The following is a 12,996-nucleotide window of genomic DNA, read 5'->3' as shown; positions in this document are numbered from 1 at the left end:
CTTCTGTTTGTTAGGAAAACTATATTTCCTTCAATTCTGATGGACAACTTTGCTGGGAAGAGTATTCATGGTTGGCAGTTATTTTTAATTTCAGCACTTGGAATATATTATCCCACTCCCTTCTGTTCTGCAAAATTTGTGCTGAAAAACCTGCTCATAGTCTTACCAGGTTCTTTTGTATGTAATAAGTTGCTTTTTTCTCACTGATTTTAAGATTCTCTTTGTATTTAACTTTTAACTTTAACTTTTAACTTTGTCTTTAACTTAAATACAATGTGTCTCCATGTGGATCTCTTAGATTCTTCTTTGGTACTCTTTGTGCTTCCTGGATCTGGATATATATTTCTTTTCTCAGGTTAGGGAAGTTTTCAGCCATTATTTCTTTGATTATACTTTCTGCCCCATTGTCTCTCTTCTCCTTCTAGGACCCCCTGTAATGTGTATATTGGTCTGCTTGTTGTTCCCTTAATTTATCTTCACTCTTCTTCATAATTTTTTCTTTTTGCTCCTCTGATTGGCTTAATTCCACTGCTTTACCTCTGAGTTTACAGAGTCTTTCTTCCACTTGATCTAGTCTGCTGTTGAACCCCTCTATTAAATTTCATAGTTCAGTTATTGTATTCTTCAGCTCTGTGATTTCTGTTTGGTACTTTTTAATATTTTCTACCTCTTTGTTGAAATTCACACTTTGTTTCTGCATTACTCTTCTGACCTCAGTGAGCATATTTATAATTGTTATTTTGAACTTTATTAGGTCAATCACTTATCTCTGTCTCATTAAGATTAGTTTCTGATTTATATTGTTCTTTTGTTTGGAACACAGTCCCCTGTTTCTTCATTTTCTTGACTGTCTATGTTGGTTTCTGTGCATTAGATAAAACAGCCACCATTCCCAGTCTTCAAAGAGTGGTCCTGTGTAGGTGAATCTGGTCAACCAACCTGGCCCGAGCTCCTGGTTGTCTCTTACACTCTTGTGATTGTCCAAGCTACCTTCTTTGTTCTTAGTGGCTCCCAGTAGTTGAGGGTGTGCCAAGGCCCATCAATGTTCCAAGGGAAAGATCACAGTTGGCAAGTAATTGCAGGCTGATTAGAAGCCAGACAGCAGCTGGTTAAGCCCCTTTCAGGGAAAAGCTAGAGGATGGGTGTTTTTATCTTCTCCCTCTGTGCTGAGCCTGTATTTTTAAAAAAACCACTTTGTTTGCTATACTTCTATGGGACTTGTGAATGCAAGACCCACTGACTACCAGAGCAACATGATTTGGGAGTCTGTTCCTCAGCAACTGCAAAATCTGGTATCAAGCATGTGTACAAACCCCTTCCAAAGAGACAGTGGCAATTTTGTTTTATTGTTGGAGCACATCAGAGGAAGAAAGCTTCAGAAATGCCTTTCAGCAACCTTGGGCTCTGTGGAGGATCAGAGCCAGCCCCTAGATTTGCGCAAAATGGAAGATGGGCTCTCAATTTGGCAAGTATGCAGTCAAACCCCTTTCAGTGAAGACTGGGAGATGGTTATTTTTGCCCATGTCCTCTGCAATGCACCCTTGGGTGTTAGCAGCTGGGGCAAGTGCTCACATGCCATTAAGAATTCCTTTGTTTTCTATAGTTCTGCGGGTCTTGTGGACACAAGTCTCACTGGCTTTCAGAGTTAGGTGTTTTGGGGGCCAATTTGATGGTGGGAGCCTTAAAAGTTGGGGTGCTAGATGTGTTTCCAAATCTTCAGTTTTTCAGTGACAAGTTGGGAGTTGGAGGTTCCTTTCTGATTTTCTGGTGCTATGCCAGAGGTAGGGTTTATGGAAAAATTGTGTCTCAGTTTTTCTTATGCATTTCAATGCATTTGCTGGGCATGTAGGAGTTACTCAGCTAGTTTCTGAATTTCTTTCAATGGGAATTGCTTCATGTACCTGTATATTCAGAGCATGGAAAGAGGGAAGTTCAGGAGCATCCTATGTTGCCATCTGAGTTCCCTGAGTGACAAAACTTTTTCTTTTTAAGTTAGTCTAAGAAAGGCCTATGACCAGAGTGCTAAATAGAAATCTTTAAATATAGTGATAAAATAGCATTGAAATGCTACTTAAAAAGACTGAAAACATCTAGTGCTGGTGAGGCTGTGGAAAAACTGACACTGCTAGCACAAGTGTAACTGGTGCAGCCTTTGTGTACAATATAAAATGCACCACTGTAGGGCTCAGTGTTCTATGTTGAGATGTGCAGCATTGGGAAGGATCACAGCTATAGAATGGGTATTCACTGAGCGCTTTCCTGAGGACTATGGGAACATCCAGATTGCTTTCATGCCACACACAGGTCATTAGGAGCTAGGACTGCTGTTTCCTGTTCACCTCATCAGCCACCTCCCAACCATTACCTCTGTGACATCCTACCTGTACCATGTTGGATTTGATGCTGAGTTCAAAGTTGGAGTACTCCTAGATGCCTAGAAGCTTTGTCATAAATATGCCCATTAACCTGTAGGTCCTCATTTTCTTTGACTGCTCTTATAGTACCACCTCCCTTACTCAAATTATGGATTTATCTCTGAAGGTGTGGGGAAGCAGACTCTTGGTATGTTACTGGAGTCTGAAGGAGTTTGGAAGACTCCTTTCTCTCTCCTCTAAGACTGTTTTGCTAGAGTCAAAGAAGTTGGAGGCCAAAGCTTTTTAACAGCCTCTTTGTTCTTTTTCACTGGGCAAGAAGCCTCAGCATCAGAGATAGATGACTAAGAGAGACTTAAAGGGGAAATAAAAATACATTGCTTTAATATCCCACCAGTATTATGCCCCTTATGATATAAAGGGGGAAAATACAAAGCAAACTTATTGTTCATTGTGACTTTATACCCCAGGCATACACAGAGAACTTTTTAATAAAGACCTTGCCCTGCAGCCCCTGGACCTGGGGAGTTGTTTCATCAATTATGCTAATGAGGCCTAAGTTCAGTTAGTCTTGTTTATGAAAATTCCTTCCCTGAAAATATGTCATATTCCTACATTTTCTTAAAAATATGATTCCAAGTACTTTCAAGGGTCTTTTCAGCCAAAAAATGACTTGCTTTTGTGAAGCACACCTTTCCTATCTTCCTTCCATGTTGACATTATAGTTCCTACACTGAATGGGAAGTATGCTTCAAAATATCTGTTAATTAATAGAGAGCTTTGGTCATTGGTTAAATGATTTTGATTGAGCTGCTTTTCGTTCACATACAGGTATGCTAAAGTTCTTTCATTAATGGCTTTCTTCCCATCAATATTATCTTAAGATGATTAAAGACAAAGGCTTTCTGGTTAGAAATGCAATGAAAGCTAGTATCAAAATGGCAGATGGCAAGGAACTTACATTCCAACTCTTCAGGTGGAATGTAAGTTCACTTATAAGGTAAAACACTCATGTAAGGTGAGTGACTGTACCCTGGCATTGTTCAACTCAGCTTGAATTTCAGCTGAATAATTCTCTGCAGCTTCATTTGTTACTTAATGTAGCTATGAAAATGTATTGGTCCTTTGGTCTTTCGACATTCAACATATATCTCTTAGAGTACTTAACATTCCTTCTGCTCCTTTTAGGGAAAAATTTCTCTTTCTTTCTTTCCTTTTTTTTATGTTGTTGATATAGACTATTTTGAGTGACTTTTTACTTTAAAAAATATGATGGAACTCCATGGTGAGAACATATGATTTACTGTGCCAAGCTGTTTTGTTGATTTAGCTTCCAGATGAGCAAGAAAATAAAAGGTAGAAGTGAACAGTTTAGACCAGACAGGAGATACTATAAGCCAAATGACAGATGCAACTCCTGAAAAATGTAAAATAAGGTGGCTGAGACTAAATTTAGTCTCTTAAGTCCCACATGGATTAGCTATATGTAGAGCATTGTATATAGAAAATTGAGATAATCTTTGGCTGAAAAACAATGTTTCATTGTAATCAATCCAGTGGAAGAGGAGTTTCCTTACTCAGCTACCTCCCTCTGTGAATACATAGGGTATTCATAGGAACAACATTATTTTTAGCCCAGCAGTGACTGCTGGCACAGTGAAATCATCTCTTTGACTATGTGAGCATCCGTTGTCCACAGATACTTGAAAATAGTTTTAAAATAGGCTAGAGAGCCAGGTTATAGTAATCCATTCTTTATCTGATAATAAAAATGCTGCCTAATATTTACTTTTTAACAATACAAAATCTTTTACAGAAAAACTTTAAAATGGTAAATGCAAATATTTTAGGATTGTTGACATATATTTATTTTTAAATTCTGTTTTTCACTCAGAGTAACTAATTTTTTTTATGTCTGGCAAAAGAAGTTATTAGCAAGTTAAATATTATATATATTTAATATTATACATATATATATGCAATGTATTTTAGAGATTTTATTTTATTTTATTTTTTTATTTTTTATTTATTTATTTATTTATTTTTTAAGATTTTATTTATTTATTTGAGACAGAGAGAATGAGAGAGACAGACAGCACATGAGAGGGGGGAGGGTCAGAGGGAGAAGCAGTCTCCCTGCGAGCAGGGAGCCCGATGCGGGACTCGATCCCGGGACTCCAGGATCATGACCTGAGCCGAAGGCAGTCGCTTAACCAACTGAGCCACCCAGGCGCCCTATTTTAGAGATTTTAAATATAATTGAGAATGTTAGCTCCCTGAAGTTGGAGGTCAGACCTTGAAATTTTCATGCCTGCCTAGGAGCAAACAATGACAGTTTGAAGACCTAGATTTCCGAGTTGAAGTATAAAAGGAATCTAAGGGGAAGAAAAATTTAAAATGTGGTTTGATATTCCAGAACTTTTAAGAATGCTTATCTATCTATCTATCTATCATCTATCTATCTATCTATCATCTATCATCTATCTATTTATCTATCATCTACATCCATCTATCCATTTGGATTCCCCAGAGAGAGAAAATGGCCATCTCCATGAGCATCTTGAGACAAAATAAGAGGCCACATGGTAGTTGGTGCCTACCCTCCTCTACATCTAAATTCAATTGTGAAGTATGAATCTGAGTTGAAAGGGGACTCAAATATTAATCTCTCTCTCTCTTTTTTTTGCAAACAGAACAACAGCAGAACTTATTTCCTTTCCTTTTACTGAGGAAAAAAAAAAGTCCCCTCTTGGGAGAATATTATATTCAAAAAACTGCTTAAGCTTCCTTAAAACAAGGACTTACAAGTCAATTGTAAGCCCTGCCTTTTCTCCTTACAAACTTCATCTATAAGAGAAAGTCAGCATGTCATATATTGACATTTGCATTTGATTATGGTGTATGTTTTTTATCATCACAATTTTTCTTTGCCTGAAAAATTGTTTCTATAATTGTTCTGGATAATCTTGCAGATTCTCACCTAGAAATGAGGTACAATCTGTCAGGAGGTCATGATTTCAGTGGCTCATTACATTTTCTATTCTCTTTGAAGGTTGTAGGGCAGGGGTCAGGCTTAGCTTGCCAGTCACTGCAAATTCCAAACTCCACCCCCTCTTTTTTTGCAGAAGCCATGCTGGGTGTTAATGATAACGTGGGGCACTTGACCAGATGCCTTGACCCCACCATTGAGGGCATCTCACCTAATGGCTGTTTTCCTTCTCATTATTCCATATTTGAAATTAGCCAAGTATTAAATTTAGGCACCTATTTCCCCAGGTACAGATGTTTTTTTTTTCAATTCCCAGATCTAGTTTTAGTCATTAGGTACAAAAAACAGATAAAATTGTAGTAATGAAATATTTTTGGGGAAAGGATAATAATTCAATCCTTTCAGTAGGGAATTTGAAATTGTTAGTAAGGATGGTCTTTAGCCAAGGGGGGGGACACATGGGAACACCAATATTAAAAAAAAAACCACAAAAAACCCACAAAAACTTATCATATCAGCATGCAGTGGGGAAAAGGGTAAATGAGAGAGAATCTTTACAAAAATGAGAACTGAGAAGATAAAGCTCAGGTTTTCAAGTGGATGCATTTCAAAAGATACATACTTGATGAGCATTCAGAACCCAGGCAGAAAAATGCCTGACAGAATGAGTATTTCTTGTCAACTTTGAGTTAAATTTTGAAATATGAGCTGCAAAGTTTAATTACATAAATCTCAAAGAGAAGTTATAAGGATTAGATTACTTAATACTTGTGAAATCTTTAGTACAGTATTTGTCACATAGTAAGCATTATATGAGTTCTCTTTTATTATTTTTATCTCAGTTGGTTCTTGCACAATCCTATGAGATGGACGCTACTATTATTCCCTTTTCATGTGTGTTTCTGAGGGTTAAGTCACTTGCTTGGAGAAACTACACGTCCTCATTAAATACATTTTTGGTGAGGCTCTCTTTGAGGTGACCACCCTTTTGTGGTCACAGGGTGGGATGCAACACAAACTGGTCCCCTCAGAACCACTCTCCCTTGATTTTGAACTTTAAATGGTTATGAGAACAACTGGAATTTATCCACATTGCACCCTGAAGAGGGTGACCAGAATCCCTGGTATATATCCTGGTTTCTGTGATTTCTGAGACTGATCCTTGAGCTTTCATTTTAATTCTTGAGTTACCCCATACCTTTCCAATATATTCCATTGTTTCCATTTGGTCTTGCATTGCTTTCTGCTTGGGTGAGGGGGCTAGCACGCACTGGAGGGAACTGACAGTGCCTTGCTGCCAAGGTTGATTCTGCTGATTCTGAGCTCGTCCAGGAAAAGCTAATGTGGTAGAATCCTTTGTCTTGGGAAAGGGAGGATCTGAATGGCCCTGTACAGACACAAGATTTGACTTCCCTAGTATAAGCTGACAAAGGTGGCCCAAAGTTTTTTCATCCAATTATTTTGTGTCACCAGAGTAATGACTGCCTGTAGGGACTGTAACATTTGTTTGAGTGCTATGTTCATCTTATAACTTTCTTTGTAAATTTTTATAAGAATGTCTGAAAATTGTTTGTAAATCTGATATTTATTTCCTCTTATTGTGCCCAAATATTATTGACTACTTAAGGGAAGGGATCATGTCTTTTTCAACCCATCATGACCTGCCGTTTTCTAGCTTTGTTATGTGTATCCAAAATTATTGTTGACGATTCCCCACCAGATTCAGTTGTCTTGTTTTCTTAAACACCTGTGTTTCTGCTCCATCCTCCAGGTGTTTGCTCATGCTGTTTTCCTCCATTTGAAATGCTCTCCATCTTCCACTTCATCTTTCAAAATCCTACACCTTCAAGTCTCAAGTGGTCCTCTTTCCTTTAATGCCAATCCATGTTGATTTCTCTCTGAATCTCCATTGCTCTTACAATCAGCACCTCGCAGTATAGCAATTATTTCATGTGTGGGTGTTTATTCCTACTTGCATGGTAAGATTCAGGTACACAGTGATTGTTTTCCTCCAATATTTCATTCTCAAAAGTTATAAACATAAAAAAGTTAAAGGAGTTTCACAGTGTGAACCATCATATACCCACATAGATCCTACAATTAATATTTTGCTATATTTGCTTTATCACATATATATCCTCCTACTCATGCCTCCATGCATCCGTCCATCTAACCACCCATCATTTTACCTTATTTTTTTTGTGAAACATTGCAAAACAAGTTATAGAAATTGGTGTATTTCACCTCTGACACTTTAGCATGTCTATCACTAACTAAAGTGAGTATTTTTAATGGTATTTTTGTGATCAACATTTCTATTCTCCATAGTACCCAGTAGAGCATTGACCACATCATAGAAAATCAATTTATGCAGACTGGGTTGCATTTCAGTATCACTTTGAAATCCATTAAAAATTAAAGGTAGGTAAGCCCAGATAAATGGTCTCTGGAGCCTCAGAGGCATACAGAGATGGGTGTGTTTTACAGAGTTGGGGAAGAGACATACCTGTATGTAGCTTGTACTAGCCCAACTTGTGACCTGTCAAATATATCCTAGGGGAATGTTCGGACAAACTTTCAGGAGGTGGTTGGCTGAGAGATCAGATAGGCCACGATCTGACTGAAGTACTTACATGGGTGCTGCTATACTGTGTGCTTAAGAGGCACAAGAGGGACAATCCAGTTTATCTAAAGATACACTGAAACGAGGTGATAAAATAGGCACAGGCTAAAAAGTGGGATTCACATGCAGCAGTTTGTGGCAGCCTGCTCCTTTATGCCCAGCTGGGTGGAAACTGAACTCCTTTACAGAACAGCACACTTCAAATAGACAATTTGAGCCTAGGCAGATGGATCTGTGAGGAGTCCATTCTCCTGAACATGTGCAGGTGGTGAGCTTCTGACGTCTTATGAGGGGAAAGAAAGTTATAGTGCTTCTCAGATTTGGTAACACCTTTTAAAACATGTTATAGAAGTCATTATTCATCCTGACTTCTTCCTTTACCTGAGATATATTTGAATCTATATCCGTATCCATATCATGTATATTTATGTCCATATACCTCCCCTTGTTCCTCAATTGACAGGCTCCTTCTTGTGCATGTATCTCTGATCACCCCCTCATTGGAGAGTCCTCTCCTGATGTTTTTAAATTTAAATTCAATTAGCCAACATATAGTACATCATTAGTTTTAGATGTAGTATTCAGTGATTCATCAGTTCTGTGTAACACCCAGTGCTCATCATAACACATGCCCTCCTTAATGTTCACTCTTCCCATTATACTCTCTCTCTGTACTCTATTTCAACTGGGACACATCACAATTACTAACCATATATTTGTTTACTTATTTCTTACCTTTCTACCTTAGTAGACTAAAACTTTATAATGTTAAAACCACATTTTCCTCTTCTCCTGTATAATTAGAGGCTACCAGACTACCTGATACATAGTAGACTCCTAATTAAAATTTACTGAATCATATATACTGAAAATACATGAATAGAGAAAAAAATTTGTCCCAGTATTATTCTAAATGCCTTGCTGTGTTTGACTCCCACCCTGGCCCTCTTCCTTGTCCATTTCCTAATATTGCTATCTACCCTGGCCCTTTGATTTGGAGCTGTATTCAGACTTGACTTTCTGGACAGTGCCACAAGTTACAAAATCCTCTACCCCTTCTCTGAAAACTCCCATTCATTTAGCATGCTGCTCTCAGCTAGGGGTTAGGAGAAAATTATATCTGATGGGAGAAATTGACCACAAGCTGTGAATGATTGAGAACCTCACTTAATGTGCTAAATCTCCTGAGGATGTTTATGTATTACAAGAGTGGTAAATTGGCAGTGTGACTAAGCAACTTAAATAATTCCAGGCACTTTATGTGAAAAAGACCTAAGGATTTAGTTGACTAAAAGTATAATCTGAATGGTCTGAAAGCTAAGAAAAGCAAATTCCTTCTTCTTTGAGTGCATACGGATCACTTACACAGGGAATACTGACTTCCACTGTCTGTGACAGCTTATATGGTAGCTGATATAATGAAGAGTGTACAGAATAATTAGGATGGTGAGTCTCTCCCAAATCATATCAATTGAGAAATGGGTTAGGGGCTGGGAATATTTACTTTATAGCAGAAAAGAATTAGGGAAGATAAGTAAACCTGGTTCATTCATTTGAAAAATATCTATTGAATATATATTGTATGCTAGTTCCAAGTTAAGCTCTGGGGAATAATAGTGATTAAAAAATAGCCCGCTCACATAGAACTTAGATTCCATGGCTAAGGAAATAGTTGAAGACTATTAAGTAGAAAAGGGAATAGGTTTATGGATTTATGCTTTTCCTTTTTTTTTTTCTTAAAAAGCACATAGGGGACCAATGCATCCAAGACTGCATGAAAAAATATATCTACTTAATATAAATAAATCTCAAACATCTACAGAAACTGCAAACCTGGAAGGAGATGCTTTCTGGGATGGTAAGTCCCCATTATTTGTAATATTTAGTTAAATTATCAAGGTTCAAGGTGGTTGCGGATGAGAATCCATGAGACTTGCCCATAGATTCTCTAAGATCTATAATTGTTTGTTAGTCAAGATCACAAATTTTCACTTATCATGACCAGAGAAATGAGCATGATTGTTACAAAAAGCAGTGCTTCAGATCAGGCTTGGAAGAAAGGAGTCATTTGATTTGGACTTCTTGATCCTTTCACAAAGGACGGGGTAAAGGGTTCTGTGGGCCTGGCATAATGAATAAACAACTGGTAACACTTTTCTTTATGTGAAATAGGAAGTAAAACACAGGTCACATAAAGAAGAAAGATAAGGTTGTAGTATGTCACCTATAAAAGTAGACATAGATATGGGGGCAGGAGAGGGGCGCCTGGGTGGCTCAGTCATTAAGCATCTGCCTTCGGCTCAGGTCATGATCCCAGGGTCCTGCGATTGAGCCCCGCATCTGGCTCCCCACTCCGCAGGAAGCCTGTTCTCCCTCTCCCACTCCCCCTGCTTGTGTTCCCTCTCTCGCTGTGTTTCTCTCTGTCAAATAAATAAATAAAATCTTAAAAAAAAAAAAAAGAGATGGGGGCAAGAGAAAGAGTGCCAAACGTGGACCCTAGTTTTAACTTTGCTATATTTCCTTGAGTCATGTGGCTCCAAGAAAGTACATTTGCCTCTCTGGCACGGAGTTCCCTTGGCAGAAAAATGAGAGGTTGAACTATATTATCTTTAATGCAACTTTTAGGTCTCACATTTAAATGCTTTAGAAAGCATTAAAATATACTGTTTTTTTCAATTTAATTTTTAATGGTATTTCTTAGCCCAGGAAAGCTCCAAATACAGTTTACACAGAACAGTAATCATTAGCTTCTCATAATGGAAACTCCGAGTTCATGTATTCTTCTATACTGTTTTTTTTTTATTATGTTAATCACCATACATTACATCATTAGTTTTTGATGTAGTGTTCCACGATTCATTGTTTGTGTACAACACCCAGTGCTCCATGCAGAACGTGCCCTCTTTAATACCCATCACCAGGCTAACCCATCCCCCACCCCCTCCCCTCTAGAACCCTCAGTTTGTTTCTCAGAATCCATAGTCTCTCATGGTTCGTCTCCCCCTCCGATTTCCCCCCCTTCATTTTTGTAAGGGTGTCTAATTAAGTATTTTGGACCATTAAGGTAAAATTTTAGAAATAAAATTGACATCTTTTCAATGGATCAATAGAATTATCCCATACAATCAAAATATGACTCTTCTGATTCCTGAATCTAGCAATTAATCCAGAAATGAAAACTCTTTTAATAAGCACTGAGACAACATATTTTTGAACAACTCCCACGTAATATTTTAAAAGCAACTATTCTCTCAAATAATAAATATTATTGTAGTTCATATTCCTTTATCCTATTCTATGAATTGAATGTCTTAAATCCATTTCAACAAAACTGGTGATGCTAGAGACAGTGCATATCTAAGAGACTACAGTATTTTTGCTTGAGAAAAATCTGAAAAATCATATATTAGTCTGTGTAAATCTTTTAATTAGAAACACTCATTTTAATATAACATCTCTCCTCTTATTAGATTGAAGGAAATTGTATTGAACTTTCCTGCCTTTCAGGACCTAAAAAAAATGTGTCTATGATAGAATATAATTGACCTAAGAAATTTTCAAGGATAAAAGTATCTTTTCTAAAAGCTTTTTGTAGAATACCTAATAATTACAGCCTAATGAATTTTAAGTAACAGAATGCCATGGCTTCTTCATAATAGCAAATACATGAAAAATCTGACTTGCAGTAAGTACAGCAGCATATAATTCATAAACGTCTTTAAAACATCTTTAACTTTACCATACTTATATATTATGTAGGCTAAGTAAAAATAATTCTATCTATTCCTTTTGTTATATCTAGAATTGACAGATGGTATACTGATTCTATTTTTCTTTCAATATAGCATCACAATTAAAACATAATTTTCACTAAATTTTATTTTGTGAAATTCCCTGAAAGAAAATGGTAATTGCATAAAGCAAAATTGAAAATAGAAAATAAAGTTTTATACTTTGTATATATTTTTATAATAATCAGTTGAGTTTTTAACACTGTTATGTCTACTAATTTGATAAGGCATAATTTAGAATTAAAAAGTCTGGGGGGCGCCTGGGTGGCTCAGTTGGTTAAGCGACTGCCTTCGGCTCAGGTCATGATCCTGGAGTCCCAGGATCAAGTCCCGCATCGGGCTCCCTGCTCAGCAGGGAGTCTGCTTCTCCCTCTCCCGCTCCCCCCTCTTGTGCTCTCTCTCTCTCAAATAAATAAATAAAATCTTAAAAAAAAAGAAACTGTTAAAAAAAAAAAGTCTGGGAGTTTTTGGTGTGTGTTGTGCTTGACCTGGTACCTCTTTTTGTGAAGTGGCAGCTGAGGAGGTGCTTGCCAAGGCACTTGTCATGGCCTTGAAAAGCCCAAGGAAGGAGTCATGACTGAGAACAACGATCATATTAATTGGAAGGTGGAGGAGCAGGATGGTTCTGTGGTACGGTTTAAGATTAAGATGCCACTTAGTAAACTAATGAAAGCCTATTGTGAACGACAGGGTTTGTCAATGAGGGAGATCAGATTCCGATTTGATGGGCAGCCAATCAATGAAACGGACACACCTGCACAGCTGGACATGGAGGATGAAGATGTAGTTGATGTGTTCCAGCAGCAGACAGGAGGTGTCTACTAAAAAGGGAACCTGCTACTTTACTGAAGAACTCTGTTCCTCCAGACCAAGAAGACATCTCTCAATGAGAAAACTGCAAGTTGGTTCCACCACATCCTGACTACTATGGTACTGTTTTCTCTATTCTTTCATTTTCCCCTTCCTCACTCCTTAATTGTACATAAAGTACTGTGTCTGTGCACAAGCAAATTCCAATTTTTTTTTTTTTTTTTACTAATTGGCCAATGGTATGTTTGGATCGACATCAAAAGGATATGGGACGGGGAAAAAATACTGGTTCTTTGAAAATACCCCATTTCTCCATTAGTGGCATGCTCACTCAGCTCTTATCTTTATATTCCAGTAGGTTATTCTGCTCTCACTGTTTAACAAAAAAGGACAACATAAAAATCCTTACAT

At 37.5% G+C, this 12,996-nt stretch overlaps 1 protein-coding gene across 1 annotated transcript; it reads left to right on the top strand.

Annotated features, from left to right (window-relative positions):
- Positions 1-9,742: 9,742 nt before the first annotated feature.
- LOC110582029 (small ubiquitin-related modifier 2-like) lies at positions 9,743-12,600 on the top strand. Its single transcript, XM_044917215.1, has 2 exons — positions 9,743-9,842; positions 12,311-12,600. The coding sequence occupies exons 1-2, from the start codon at positions 9,743-9,745 to the stop codon at positions 12,598-12,600; spliced, it is 390 nt and encodes a 129-aa protein (XP_044773150.1).
- The last annotated feature ends 396 nt before the right edge of the window (positions 12,601-12,996 follow it).

The sequence above is a fragment of the Neomonachus schauinslandi genome, chromosome 8, assembly GCF_002201575.2.
Source record: "Neomonachus schauinslandi chromosome 8, ASM220157v2, whole genome shotgun sequence".
Lineage (NCBI taxonomy): Eukaryota > Metazoa > Chordata > Mammalia > Carnivora > Phocidae > Neomonachus > Neomonachus schauinslandi.
The sequence above is the reverse complement of the archived record's forward strand: the minus strand, read 5'-3'. Positions and strand labels throughout refer to the sequence as shown.